This window comes from Crassostrea angulata, chromosome 8, assembly GCF_025612915.1.
Source record: "Crassostrea angulata isolate pt1a10 chromosome 8, ASM2561291v2, whole genome shotgun sequence".
Classification (NCBI taxonomy): Eukaryota; Metazoa; Mollusca; class Bivalvia; order Ostreida; family Ostreidae; genus Magallana; species Magallana angulata.
This window is the reverse complement of record NC_069118.1, coordinates 39411235-39425368: the sequence shown is the minus strand read 5'-3', so window position 1 is coordinate 39425368 and position 14134 is coordinate 39411235. Positions and strand designations below refer to the sequence as shown.

At 33.4% G+C, this 14134-nt stretch overlaps 1 protein-coding gene across 1 annotated transcript; it reads right to left on the bottom strand.

The window, feature by feature from the left end:
- Nucleotides 1–2980: 2980 nt before the first annotated feature.
- LOC128160175 (uncharacterized) lies at nt 2981–5446 on the bottom strand. Its single transcript, XM_052823458.1, has 2 exons — nt 5386–5446; nt 2981–4851 (listed from the first exon to the last, which is right to left on the bottom strand). The coding sequence occupies exon 2, from the start codon at nt 4849–4851 to the stop codon at nt 3127–3129; it is 1725 nt and encodes a 574-aa protein (XP_052679418.1). The 5' UTR covers nt 5386–5446; the 3' UTR covers nt 2981–3126.
- Between the last annotated feature and the right edge of the window lie 8688 nt (nt 5447–14134).

The window sequence follows — 14134 nt, the reverse complement described above, 5'->3', positions numbered from 1 at the left end:
CTACTTTGTATTAAATTATATTATATTCATGTTCATGCTTAATTTATTTCTATAAAATGTGCCAAAAAATGCAAATCTAATACATTTATGATTATTTTTTTTTACTTCCGGTTATTTTATCTTGTGCATATAAGAGAACAATCACACCTTAGTATTGAACATATTTTGAATTGTTGATTTAATTTGAATATTATGTATCAGTTCTTTTAATTAGTACACATGTTAGAGCAGTAAATTTTAAACATTTTTTAAACATTAAAATGATTTTTTTCGGTAGTTCATGAGAGTATGAAGGTACATGTAGCAAGCATTGCAGAAAAAATACATTAACTAAGTGTGTTAAATATTCCTTTGGGCTTCACAAGATTTGATCACGAGATTTACTAAGTTTATATTCCACTGAAGTTTATAAACAGGGTTGATTAAGTTTACCATCATACATGGTCATGTTACCCATAACTACAACGGTAAAGGTTTTTATCTATATTCTAAAAGAATGACTGCGTATTATCCACTTGACATAGCGCCTGGAACATATTACTTCAATATTTCGTACATGTGTTATTGCGGCTGGTTTGTCTGTATATATTGAGTTTTTTTCACTTTATTTGTGTAACACTCGGCTACTTAAAGATTGTCTATGCTGTCCACACATACATATAACCAATATGGAATACAATTGACACATATTGGGGTAAAAAAAAAACAAACCAAAATATCACCGAAATCTTATAATCCAGATTAGCATTTAAAAGTTATCAGATGGACACGGGAGCGTATTTGGGGTCTACATTGGTTGGATAAAGAAATTATTATAATACATTGACATGTTGTAATTTTTATCGTCTTATCAACATACAAAAAATTGTGTCTTTTTATTTATACAAATATTTCATATTATATTGATGTGATCCTTCCTAATTTAAATCGCGTTATAAAGTTTGATTGTTGAAAGTGGTTTTTGCCATCGTGATAGCCTGTTTCCCTGAACTACCCACAATGCTACTTTTGCGGAGCATTATGGGTAAGCTAGAGAAACAGGCTACATATAAGTTTTCCCCACTGATATATCGATACATGTATATATCTTATAAATTTTATTCATATATTTGAAAAATATCGTCTAACGACAATTTTCATTTTTCATAAATAATTCTTATCTCAAAAATTGCTTTAATATATTACCTGAACTTCTTTGGTAGAATTTTAGGTTCTGAGATATCCTGTTTTCACCAAAAAAAGATTTGTTTTAATTTCTGAATGCTTTCAAATTTGGATTTTCTCTTTTCTCTTTATTTATACAAAGCTCTTCTCAAAGAATGATATTGTCTAAAAAGAGCAACAGTTTTTAAGGTGTATGAACAATTGGCAACTGATGAAAAAAAACGCCGAATCCAAAAACTCAGGAAAACGAGAGTCAAGGAACATCGTTTACCAGTTTACCTTGTGTACACCTTTGTATACATTGCCAGTGGCACCACGCCCGATACATTCGTCTGTTTTACACACATAATTCTCAGTGGCTCGATATTTGCTCATTTTTAACAAAATATCGCATACTTTGGAAAGCGTAAATTGTCCTCCCCCCTTTTCAAAAACCTTAAAGGGAAATAACTCTCACATCGGTTAAAATATCTGGCTAAAATACATGTATATAACAATTAAAAAATCCCCCCAATCTGATTAAAATCAGATCCTCGGTGCTCCCGTTTTAATGATGTGTCGCTTGAAAATCCCCGGGCCCCGATCATGCATGCACGGAGGGGAGTATCAAGGGTCTACCGGGGGAAGGGAATACCCCTCCCTCCACTAGAAAATCCAGGCGTATTGAGTTCACGTAGTAAGTTACATGTACCTATTGAATATATTTCTTTGACACCCCCCCCCTCCCTTCTTTTTTCTTTTGAAAAAATCAATGTTTGCTATATATATCTATATATCTATATCTATATTTAAAGAAAGTATTCTGCAATCAAACACATGTTATTAATACGAAATGCATTTGAAATTGTGGTCACCTGGCATTCGTGGCGTTACGACATATCTAGTTTCCGTGTAAATACTTCTATTGAGTTCCTTGGAGATGATTATATGAAATTTGAAGAAATCAAAGAATATGAAAATTATCCCATTTTTAAGGTGCTTTCAAACAGAAGACCTTTAGTAAACAATTTAACGAAACTTTTGATCATTCGTTTGGGTTATGAGGGTACAATTGTAGCGATTATTACAAAAACAATTACATCATCCGCCGACGCAAATGACAAGCTTAAGGGGGCGTTACGAAAAAAAAACTTGGGATTTTTTCATGATATTGAATTATCATATAGAATATTACAACTCCTCCAACCCCCTCTCCCTCCCTCTCTCTCTCTCTCTCTCTCTCTCTCTCTCTCTCTCTCTCTCTCTCTCTCTCTCTCAAAGTAAACTTTTATAGTGTAATAATAATAATTTCATTCCCACTTAGGCAAGAATATTTGTGATACAAGAGATTTCCGATATTGTTCTGATCATATTTGATTTTTTTTATCGACAATTTTTAAAATTGACACCTTCTTATTTCCAACAATTTCTTTAAAAATTTACAACTCTTAATCTGCGACAGCTTCCTTTAAAATTTTCACCAAGAGGTGTCAAACAAACATTATCTGAAGAATATCGGATTTATAAAAAAAAAATTGGATATTCACAATTGACAAGAATTAAATTTTTTAAAAGCAGTGGGAAGGGGGTATATCTATTAACACAGGATTTAAATATTTGATAGATCTCTATTTAAAGATTCTGAATGTAGCAAATCTATGCTGATCAAGTATATGTGTATGTTTGTTTTAAAAAAAAGTTAATATATTTTAATAAACCTATTGCACCAATTAAAATAACAATACCACAAACTACTGACTAAAAACGAAGAGTGTTAATACCTGTAAATTTAATAGTTAACTCTTCAGCAATGAAATTATTCTATATAATAACGAATTAACATACACATGTTTACATGAATGATATGTACTACAATGTACACTGTAGATACCAGTCATTGTACACTATCACAATGTTGTTGTTACATTGTCTCACAACATACACACGGTACATATATGTAATTATTGTATGGATATGCATTGATCACTGTAGATACTTGTACACTGTCACTGTGTTGGTGTTATCTTGTCCCACCCAGAGATTGTTCTCATCATCCACACACACACTACGGGGATACTTTATCCCATGTTGTGGTGTGAGTAGTAGAGACAAGAACTGACCGTCCTGGTCCAGGAGATGAACTGTTTCACTGATACCATCACACACCAAGATGTGACCGAGCACATCAGTACATAATCCAAAGGGAAGAATCCCTGACCCCTGACCTGTGTAGGAGAACCTATGTTGTCCTGATTTATCCACCGTCACTACAGCATATTTGTAATAGTCTGATACACAGACATCACCATTGATGTTTTCGGTGATGTAGTGTGGTTTATTATACAGTCCCTTTCCTTTGTTGTCTCTCTGTATGTTTTTTATTTCTGTCCCTGTCTTGTTGTATCTGGTGACTTTACCCTCTATATTCTTCCTCATCCCCACCAATAGGTCCCCGTTGATGTGGGAGGAGTGTATACTGAGTGGATCCCAGTCTCCTGTTTTAATGAATTCAGTGATTGTATTATCCGGTGTTATCCTTTTGATGACTTTGTTGTTTGTATAGATCAGATCTCCGTCCTGTGTGACTGTGTGGTAGCCTTCTTTTCCACCACTGGTTTGTATCTTCTGTAGCTGATTCCCCTGTAGATCTGTTTGGACAAGGCTACCAATTCTATCACTGACCCAGAGTCTGCCTGATTTACCCAGTGATATATGAAATACACCGTCAACACCTGATATTGTGTACTCCCTGACCTTGGTGACAGAGGAAGACAGAGACAGTGTTTGTTTCACATTAGATTTCTCTTTGTCTTGTTTTCTCTGTTTCCCTGTAGGTTTCAACTGTGTAGAGGCAGTCTCCATGGGCTTTATTTTTCTGTTCTCTGGTTTGATATTAGGAACAGTTATTCTACCCAGCAGTTTGGCGATATCTTCCTTGCTGTATTGACCAGGAGTGAATACAGGCGCAACTGGTTTGAAAGTCTCTGGTATGGGTCTTATGATCAGATTTTCTGAATTGAGAGCAAATGTTAATTGTTCTATGTTTGAAGGGGATAGGTAACCATATAATGTTTTGATTAAATCATTGAGATAGTTGATATAATCATCAATATTTTGATTTTGGCCGTTCAATGTTTGTAATAATGCTTGTTCTATTTTGTCGACTTGATTTATCTTATCTGATGTGACTGCGTCTACCAGCTTTTTCACTGACTCAGCTTCAACTTTCATGGATGTTCTTAAACATTCCATGACCTTCTTTATTTCTTTGACATCACTAGCAATACCCTTTTTCAAATCTTGAGAAGTTGGTTCGAAATAATTTCTAATTTTGGCAATTTCATCTTGACATAGCGAAACCTTTTCATCAAAGACCATTTCTAGATCGGTAAACACATGACCGCGATGTTCTTTTGTGGTTGTGCATTTGTAACAAAGAGGAATTTGACATTCCTCGCAGAGAATAACGATTTCTTTTGTGGGGTGGATCTTGCATTTCTGCATCGGAAGCTGACGTTTGCGTTGCTTATAAGGTACTACTTCGTGGCCCTTGGTTTCTGGACTCTTTTGATGTTCATCTCTGCATTGTTCACACATTGGTTGGTGACAATCATTGCAGTAAAACTGGCAGTTCCTCTCACAGTCTTCAGTGCCACACACCAAGTAATGCTGGGCGTCGGGTGGAATTTGTGATTCAGATAATGCCATCTGAAATTAGGAAAGTACAATCAATTTAAAGGAAGTTAAGGCATTTATTTATTCATTAATTACCAACTTTTCTTTTCTGGCTAGGTATATATATACCTGGAGCTGAACAGAAATTTTATATATTTTATTTATAGCAAGGCACTTAATCATGCGTGGATCCAGAGGTTTTTTCTCTAGGGAAACGTCTCCTGCAATTTAGTTGCGTTTGACGGTTGCACAGTTAGTTTCTGACACAGGTCATTTGGTTTATAGTATACAATTATGTATTAATTAAATATACAATTGATTAAAAGTATACAATTTTGTAAAAAAAAAAAAAAAAATGGGCGAATATATCGGTCAATGAGGGCTAGTTCGAGAAAATGCATGTCCCTATGTTTGAAAAAGGCCGCTACTTTCGGTTCAGTAAATATTGTCCATTGTTGATCAAATTAATAATCGTAAACGAAATCCAATATTTAGGCAAGCGAATGTATGTGTACATATGTCAACGTTTTAACATCATTAGACATCAATAAACTTGTTGTAACTTACCGTGCCTATCAATGAGACCTTTAAGTTATTTCAGCCATAATCGGGTGGATGACGCCCTGATCATGAGATTGGAATGAGAGAATACGAGACTTGTGTAATTTACTTCCTGGTTGTATGACCTCTTACCTTGAATAAATAGTCATTTATTTGCATGAAAGGGACCCGGTGTCTTTGTGATATATGCGTGCTATAGATGTGTGTAAACAAAAGTGTAAATGTATGTGATGCAAGATTTAACAGTACACGCACGTAGCATGGGGGGCGGGATTACTTGTTTGCGTAGGAAAGATTTTTTGTTAACTTTCATACAAATAAATTAATTAACATGGAGTTTGCACCCCACTTTTCCTTTCCCGTGACCGTGTAAAAATTAGATTTGAAAAGGAAGTTAATAGTGTACCTTCACCTTCTAGCTATCAATTGAAAAACTCTAAATTGAACTTTTTCCGAAATGTGAATTATGGAAAATCATGACTACTTATAGATGAATGGCACATTAGCCTTCAATTTAAAGTTTCACATTAGAGATGCTCATTTCTCTTATTATAAAAATATTTTCTTGATAGATTAAAACTTGCAAACATTGTCAAATTTATCGTTTTAAATTGATAAAATGTTAACATTCATTAAAGCTTGAATACGTACATGTATTTAATTGGGAAGTTTAACATGAAAAATTACAACTGAAAAATAAGCATGTGCATTGTTCAGACAGTTATTAATGTTCATGTTTTGATTGGTCTACATGTAGATTTCATTATTAATTTATAATAACTGTGTTTATGAGAGAGAGAGAGAGAGAGAGAGAGACACAGAGAGAGAGAGATGTTAAATAATAATTTATTTTCATTAAAAAACTTTATTTTATATTCCTGTTTTTACAAGTTGTGTTGTGTTGTTTGAAGGAAAAGTTAACAGAAAAAACCCCGTGTGCAATAAACAGTCTGGATGAGGCTAAAGAGGGACAACTCCGCTTGTCCTTAAAACGCCGAGATGAACTATTTCTTTTGGAGATTTACTTTTCCCTGTTTGTACAACAGAATGAATGACTGGCAAGCTGTAAACATAGTCAATTTGAAAGCTGACTGAGATGCCACTTAATCTGGAATAAAAATCCACAAGTACCTAGATCCACCAACTATTCACAGAAATTTATATTCATAGTTGTAGGTTTTTTTAATATTATTATTTGGTAAGAATCAATTTAAATTGTCTCAGTAAATTTTATTCTGTGATCACACTTTCTGTGCTGGTGGTGTTAAATTTTTATAGAATAGTTACGAAGAATGCTGAAAACATCACACATTTTTCGATAAAAGCTTATTAATAATTATAACATGTTATAAGGAAAACACTTTGATCTTATTTTTGTTGACTGCTGTGACATATGCCTTTTTTTTTAGTAAGTTATTGAAATGTTGATTTGCTTTTAGTTATAACAAATGCAGATTTTTTTTATATACAAGTATCTCTCTCTCTCTCTCTCTTTCTACATGTCAATACATGTCAAAAAGAACTACATGCATGAATACTACACGTCAATCATCTAAATTCTTGCTTTATTTTCTTGTTTATTATGTTAATATATAGTGTATATTATTTAACATATGCTTATAAAAATTATGAACATTGCAGACAGTAATTTGTGTAAGCCTTCTGTCTTACGGATCCAACTGAGGATAAGCTCAAACTTAGTAATCACAAGTGCAGTATTTCTTTCTCAGGCGGTTTTATTAAAGCATGATCGTATAGTTATAACAAATAAAAGCAGCCCAAATCAAAGAGTCTAAGAATCTCTATAAGCGGAATCTCTAAATCTGTTTAACATCATTTTACATGGGTATATATAACATTTTACTTATGATGGACAGTTCTGACTAGTCCGGCCCATTTACGACGATCATAAGTGAACATTTAGTGTTCAAAATTAAGATTAATATAAGTAACAAAACTGTCAAAACTGCCAATCAGAGAGTACGGATGCAGGATTTTAGTCTCCGAGTCCTGAGTCTCGGAGTCCCCCACCTAGGTATGGCATCACTTACTCATAATACGTTCATTCATACATGGAATAAAAGGTTACCAAGATTAATATATAGAATACACAATACATGACTCAATATAGAGTACCAGAGCTATCGTTGCAGACACAGAATTGCCAAATATGACACTTGTTTTTAAACTCTCTATTATTATGCCCGTATTATTCACCTGATTTTATAACATCATTTAGGAATACAACGCAGTGCTACAAGATTCACAGAGTTCATTCTGTTAATTATCATTAACACCATTCAGTGCGCAGTACCTAGGTACACATAAATATCATAGTGACCAATATGTAATACTTTCAATTTAAGGTCATAGCATGGCTATCTGTTTACATTTGTGACAACATTTTATAGTTTTATTCTGTATATTGTACGTTATACAGTTTAAAGGTCAATATTTAGTAAATGAAAACCTACAGGTTCATAAAATTAAAATATAAATTCTTTCAATGATGCTTCATAACAAAAGCTGTTTGAAAGGGTGAACCGGGGCTAAATGTTTCGTAAACACAATGAAAAATCATGTCTTAAACTGTCATTTTCCATGAAATATGAAGGAACTGAGGAACAGATTTCGGAGTTTTATCCATTTTTGACGAATAAAATATATCTACATGTAGAATACCTACAGTCTCCCCAAAACGGAATTAAACAAGCTCTTCATCTCCTCTTTAAAATGATATCAACTTCAATATAGATATCAGGATTAATTTTCCTATGCATTTAAATGGAATGTCAAGAAATTGTTTAATTTTCCACATAATTTCTATTAAGCCGTAAAATACGAGAAAAAGATTCTTAAAATCAATTATGACGTCATAATAGTTGTGCAAGATTAAAACAGAAAGCGCCCGTAGTCAAAGATACATGGTATCTGACTTTGGTGTTTATTTCACTTTATGAAGGAAATAATAAAATATACCAACCACAATTTCTGAGTTTTTAGTTAAAACATTTACCTGAATTTAGATTAAAGACATGTTGTAATTTTTTTGATGCCCAGAAGTTTTCAATATTTATGTTTAATTTAAATTTTAATATGCCAAGGTTGAGTGGTTGCATATTGTCAGTCTAACACCCCCCCCCCCCCTCAAAAAAAGGAAAAAAAGTAGTGACATTTGGCAGAAATATTTAATTGAAATTAGGCACACAAATGCATTAACATACAGGCATTACCCATGAGCAGATCTAGACTAGAAAGGTGTGGGGGGAGGGTCGGCAGGGTTTGTGTATGTCTTGACACCCTCCCCCTACACACACACACACACACACACACACACACACACACACACACACACACAGGCGCAGCACAGTTACCAAAAATAGGTCTCAACCTTTACCCCCCCCCCCCCCCCCCCTTTGCAAACAAAAGTATGCCTCGAGTTACCTTTGGGAAATATTCTGGATCTGCTCATGTAATCCACGTTGTTTATTTGGTTTTAAGAAAATTAGACAGAAAATCTATGTTTCATGTTTCGATTATGATGTCATTAAAATCATTGCACCTTTTGACTGTTTTTACAGACTGCATGAAATTAGATATACTTAGAGCGTAAATTGTATTTCAATGACTGATTTTATTAATGCTGTGCGTTAGGGACATGCATGGATTAAGTTGGATGTGGGGACCTTTCCTCCTCCCCATATAAATTAAAAATTTCCGAAATTGCCGAAAATTATACTTGACTTCTTGACACCCCTCCTGCAAAAAAAAATCGCCATCCCCCCCCCCCCCCCTGCGTTGACTATGTCCTAGATCTTTGCATGATAAAGGCAATGCAATCAATGCTATAGTCCAATCGTCACCGTTATTTTAGATTTCACAATAGGAATATATGCATTTTGAGGTCCATATTTGGCTTTTTTTATTGTGAAAATTGAAATATAATATTTAACATTCTAGAGTTCTGAATTAATATTTTTTAATATCAGAATTAAAAAAATACTACTTAATATATATTTAGTTGTATCTGTATCTAGATAGATAGTGGAATCTGGGCCCACTCACCCCCTTCAAGAAATTTCAAACACAGGGGAGTCGTCGGAAGGTATTTCATATTGGGGCGGCGAATTTGATGGATAAAGGAGGGTGGGGAGTTGAACCGGATCTGAATTGGCTTGAAGTAAAAATATTCTACGATATTTACAACTATTGTTAAATATATATTTTAGAATTATGATAATGCCATTTTTTTATGGCACTATATAAGAAACAAAGCAATTATGTTTACAGAGGCATATTCCATGTCCACTGAGGCTCAGTTCGTGCCTACAGAGGCACCGCACGTGTCCACAGAGGCATATATCACGCCCAACGACGCACATCACGCACTCACAAAAGAGGGACAACTGCGCCTACAGAGGCCGAGCACTTGCTCACAGGTGCCCACGACCTGTTCCAAGAGATTAAAACCGGGTACCTAGGGACACAGAACATGCCCCCGAAAATCAATACAGAGGCAACCGGATTTATACAAACAGATGCAACATGTGAACGTTTCGAGAAATCTTCAGAGCCCAAGGCAATTATAAGTTTATCATTTCGCTGAATTGTTAATTATTGATGTGTAATTATGAATTGTATTGTTCTTTATTATTTCTTTATTCCTCTACTAACTTCAATTCATATGTTATAAATTTCAACATACCAGAGATTTGGATATACCGGGTCCCTCGTTTACATCGACCATATGCATGATTTATTGTTATCAGATCCAAAAATAATTGTGTAAAGGTGGTTCTTACATTGAAAAATGAAATTCAATTTTACAAAAATCGAGCTGTTGATTTTTGGACATTATGCTGCGCTTTGTAAAATCTTTAATTATGCAATGAGAGAGAGAGAGAGTGAGAGAGAGAGAGAGAGAGAGAGAAAGAGAGAGAGAGAGAGAGAGAGAGAGAGAGAGAGAGAGAGAGTTGAACTAATATGGAAAAGTGCTCCTGTTTTTCTTTTAGATGAACAAATGTTCCATGATATCGATGATGGTAGACCATGAGAATGAGAAACGTGGAGACATTGAGGGAGAACTGGACCAGGTGGTATGGTCATAACTAATTTTAATCAGATTCATCAGATTAATTATATTTTCATGATGTCACTGATTCAATGTTTCGATTTTGTAGACATTCTCACCAATCTATACTTGTTATGAGTATCAAAACAAATTGGAACATTTAATAATTCAGTCTCGTGTTTTTCAGGCCATCTCCAGACTTTGTGCCGTGTCGGGGGAGATAATTCTTGGAGAGGGGGTACTGAATAAAAACTTGTCCAGTTGAAATATACATATTACAGATTAATCTAGTTGATTTAATATTATATATCAATATATTTCTATTTATGCACATTCTCTCTTTAGGCACGAGTTTTGTCAAAGCTGACTATAAGAACAGTTTTGGCTGAGGAGCGAATTACATTCGAGGTGATTATTTAAGAAATAAGGTATCATTTTTGGATGTATATCGGGATATAAATACGGGTTGGTTACGTGATTATTTAATAGCCATTGATTTTGGTCTTTCAATATAAATCAGTTAAAGTTTGAAAAATTGTCTTTTTTCTAAAATTTCTTTTTTAAAGATAATTTTTTGATATTATTTGGAATTGAGTTTGTTTTTAGTATAAAACTTAGGAAGAACTCCATTTGGTTAAAGTATCAATTTCAATCTAATTTAACATTATATGCTTATGATGATAAGGAACTATCTGCATTCCATGCATAAGCTATCGTTTATTGATTATCTTTATTCGTACATACACGTTTATAGTACAAATACAAAGACAAATTAAAATTAACAAAGTTAAGATCAAATGTCAAACAAGTGACATTTTTAACATACATTCCTCACTGTACGGGTGTTTACTATATGATAATATCTACCATTTGAAAATATGTATAGCTGCCAATAAAAATTGTTATTTGGCGTTAATCGATGTTAAAAAAACTTGAATAATGAAAGAATAAACTACTTTCGCATGTTGAAATAATTAAAACATATTTTGATTCAGTCCTACTAAGGAAATAAACTTAATTTATATACAAGTATTTTACAACAAATTTGAATCCTTTGCCATTTTACGCAAATAGGAAGTTGGATAAAAGTTGGAGATTCTCACAAAATACTACATATTTTTTAAATTTTTAATTATATTAAAATTAGCAATGGCACGGAAACAAAAAATGTTATAAGGGAAATATTTTCCCGCGTGAATATTCTGCTTTATTCGTTTACACTCAGATTCGATTTGCGAAAAATACAGATTACATGATAGTTAACACTCTAAAGACTTATTTGAATGACTCAAACTGTTGAAAACTTTTTCGATAAGAACATGCAATATCTAATTTATCAGCGTCTTAAGTGGTTTTAAAATCTTATTAAAAATGTTATCTTAAGTCAAGACAGTTCAATTAGGGAGTAAGGAACAAACATATTGTCAATTCTAGAATAATTTTCCCTAAAACCACTCTGATTTTCCCTGATAAGATAAACATTATCAGCAAAAGTAGTTAACCTTCTAAACAATACAGAAGTACAAGTTGCTGTCCTTAAAAAAAGGACTACAATACGTGGACCATTTGCATGAGTTTTCAACGAAAACGTTAAAGCCTTAAGATTGTTAGAGATTCCACCGACTCTAGCCCCCTGCTTGTAACCACTAAATTTGTACGTTGTATAACGTATACATGTATGTGTAGCCCTGACTTTTTATCTCAGAATTTAAAGGGTTCATACTTCTAAAATAATTATGATCTATCTATTAATGAAGTTTGCATGTATAGTATCAGGCATTCGGTGAATTCTACTATTTGCGCACACAATACGATTCGCACTACTTTGTTCACTATGCAGTGATAGCTTTGTGTAAATTTAAAATTTCATATTTTGATGCATTTTTCTTGAGATTTAAACTTTTATACAGTGACATAATTATTCAATCATACTTAAATGCTTTAAAAAAATTAATCGGGAAGTACTCTAGCCTCGCCTATTATAAAGTAAAGTTAAGTTACATGTGTATTCGGAAACAACCAAACATTGCAAATTATGCTATTTGATGCATAGATTGCAGTTTCGGCATAACTTATTTCATAATACTGACAGTTCATATCACATGCCGATCTTAAAAAGAATACTTTGTTTCTGTACTGTTTACCGATAACTTTACAATCATAGCGCCTATTACCTTTGAACTTATGTGTGTGCATATGGCACGGAATCCCGATCCCGATTCAGATAAACTGTGTTAGCCTGGTTCCCTGACCTACCCATTACGCACAGGAACCAGGCTAGCTCATGCGCAGGCTGAATTTGAATGCTGGAGAAAACGTACCCAGGAGAAAACGTACCCAGGAGAAAACGTACCCAATTTCTAGGGTACGTTTTCTCCAGGAGAAAACGTACCCGGGTACGTTTTCTCCTGGAGAAAACGTACCCTGTGAAAATAATAAATTGTATTTTTCATAAATATTCTTGGATGAAACAAAATAAAATATACAACAAACATTGTTCAAATGTTGCTGTTGTTTTTAAATACATAACACGTACATAAATTATTAAGATAATAATTTTGTTTAATTAGACAATAATTTGTTACATTCACATACACGAACATCGCCTGAGTCGGCAATTGATCCACAATAAAGGAAACCGTTAAATAATGAATTTTACTGCAATCTAATTTGGAGAACTAAATGATGAGTATCTCAAGAAGTCGATAGCGCGTTTTACATGTTTTATGTATATATAGGTTGTAAATAAACGAAAAAAATAATATGTCACCTATATTCAGAGTTTTTGTTTTCATTGCTGAAATGTCTCAAGAATTGACCATACTTTGAAAGTCTCAAAGGTTTATAGGAGATTACTTATAACGAACATTGAAATTCTATCAACTATTGAAAATTATTTATAAAACTAAGTTGAAATTTTTTAGCTCAAATCAAGTCCAAGTCTTTTAAATATTTGTTTGATTCATATATATGAAAAATACTACGAGATGAACTACAACACACTGAACAGTCAGTCTTAGTAAATATGTGATTTCCTGATCATAAATAAATAATCCCTATAAGTCTAGCCCCTACCCTCCCTCCCCCACTTTCAATTTGCTTCCGATGGCACTGACATGTATAATGTGTGGGGAGTGAATATTTCTACCTCCTTAGCGCGTGGAGGCAATGCATAACATTACATAATAATAACTGTTCAGGTATTTAATTGATTATCTCTATAATTAAAAGGCAATCAGGGGATCTCGCATAAAAATACTCAAATATGTAAGGCTTACGGTAAATGGAAATTGGAAAACTTAGAAGAAGTAGACAGATAACAATGTATGACAGGTCATTCGTACTAAAATAAATGAATACATTTCTATATATTTATGCATTAAAATATGCATAAAAGTAGCATTTGAAAACTATCTTATATGTCCAAACACTTTAAATATATAAAGTATTAAATTCATATATCTATAAAATTCATACTTTCCGGAATATTTAGTGTAAAATAGTATTTAAAAGTATTAAAAACTATTAAGTAGTATATTTATTATTTTCATAGGGTACGTTTTCTCCTGGAGAAAACGTACCCGGGTACGTTTTCTCCAGGAGAAAACGTACCCTAGAAATTGGGTACGTTTTCTCCTGGGTACGTTTTCTCCTGGGTACGTTTTCTCCTGATACCCTGAATTT

What these genes read in the sequence shown, in the direction of transcription:
- LOC128160175 (XM_052823458.1), bottom strand. Translation starts at nt 4,851, where the DNA reads ATGGCATTATCTGAATCACAAATTCCACCCGACGCCCAGCATTACTTG.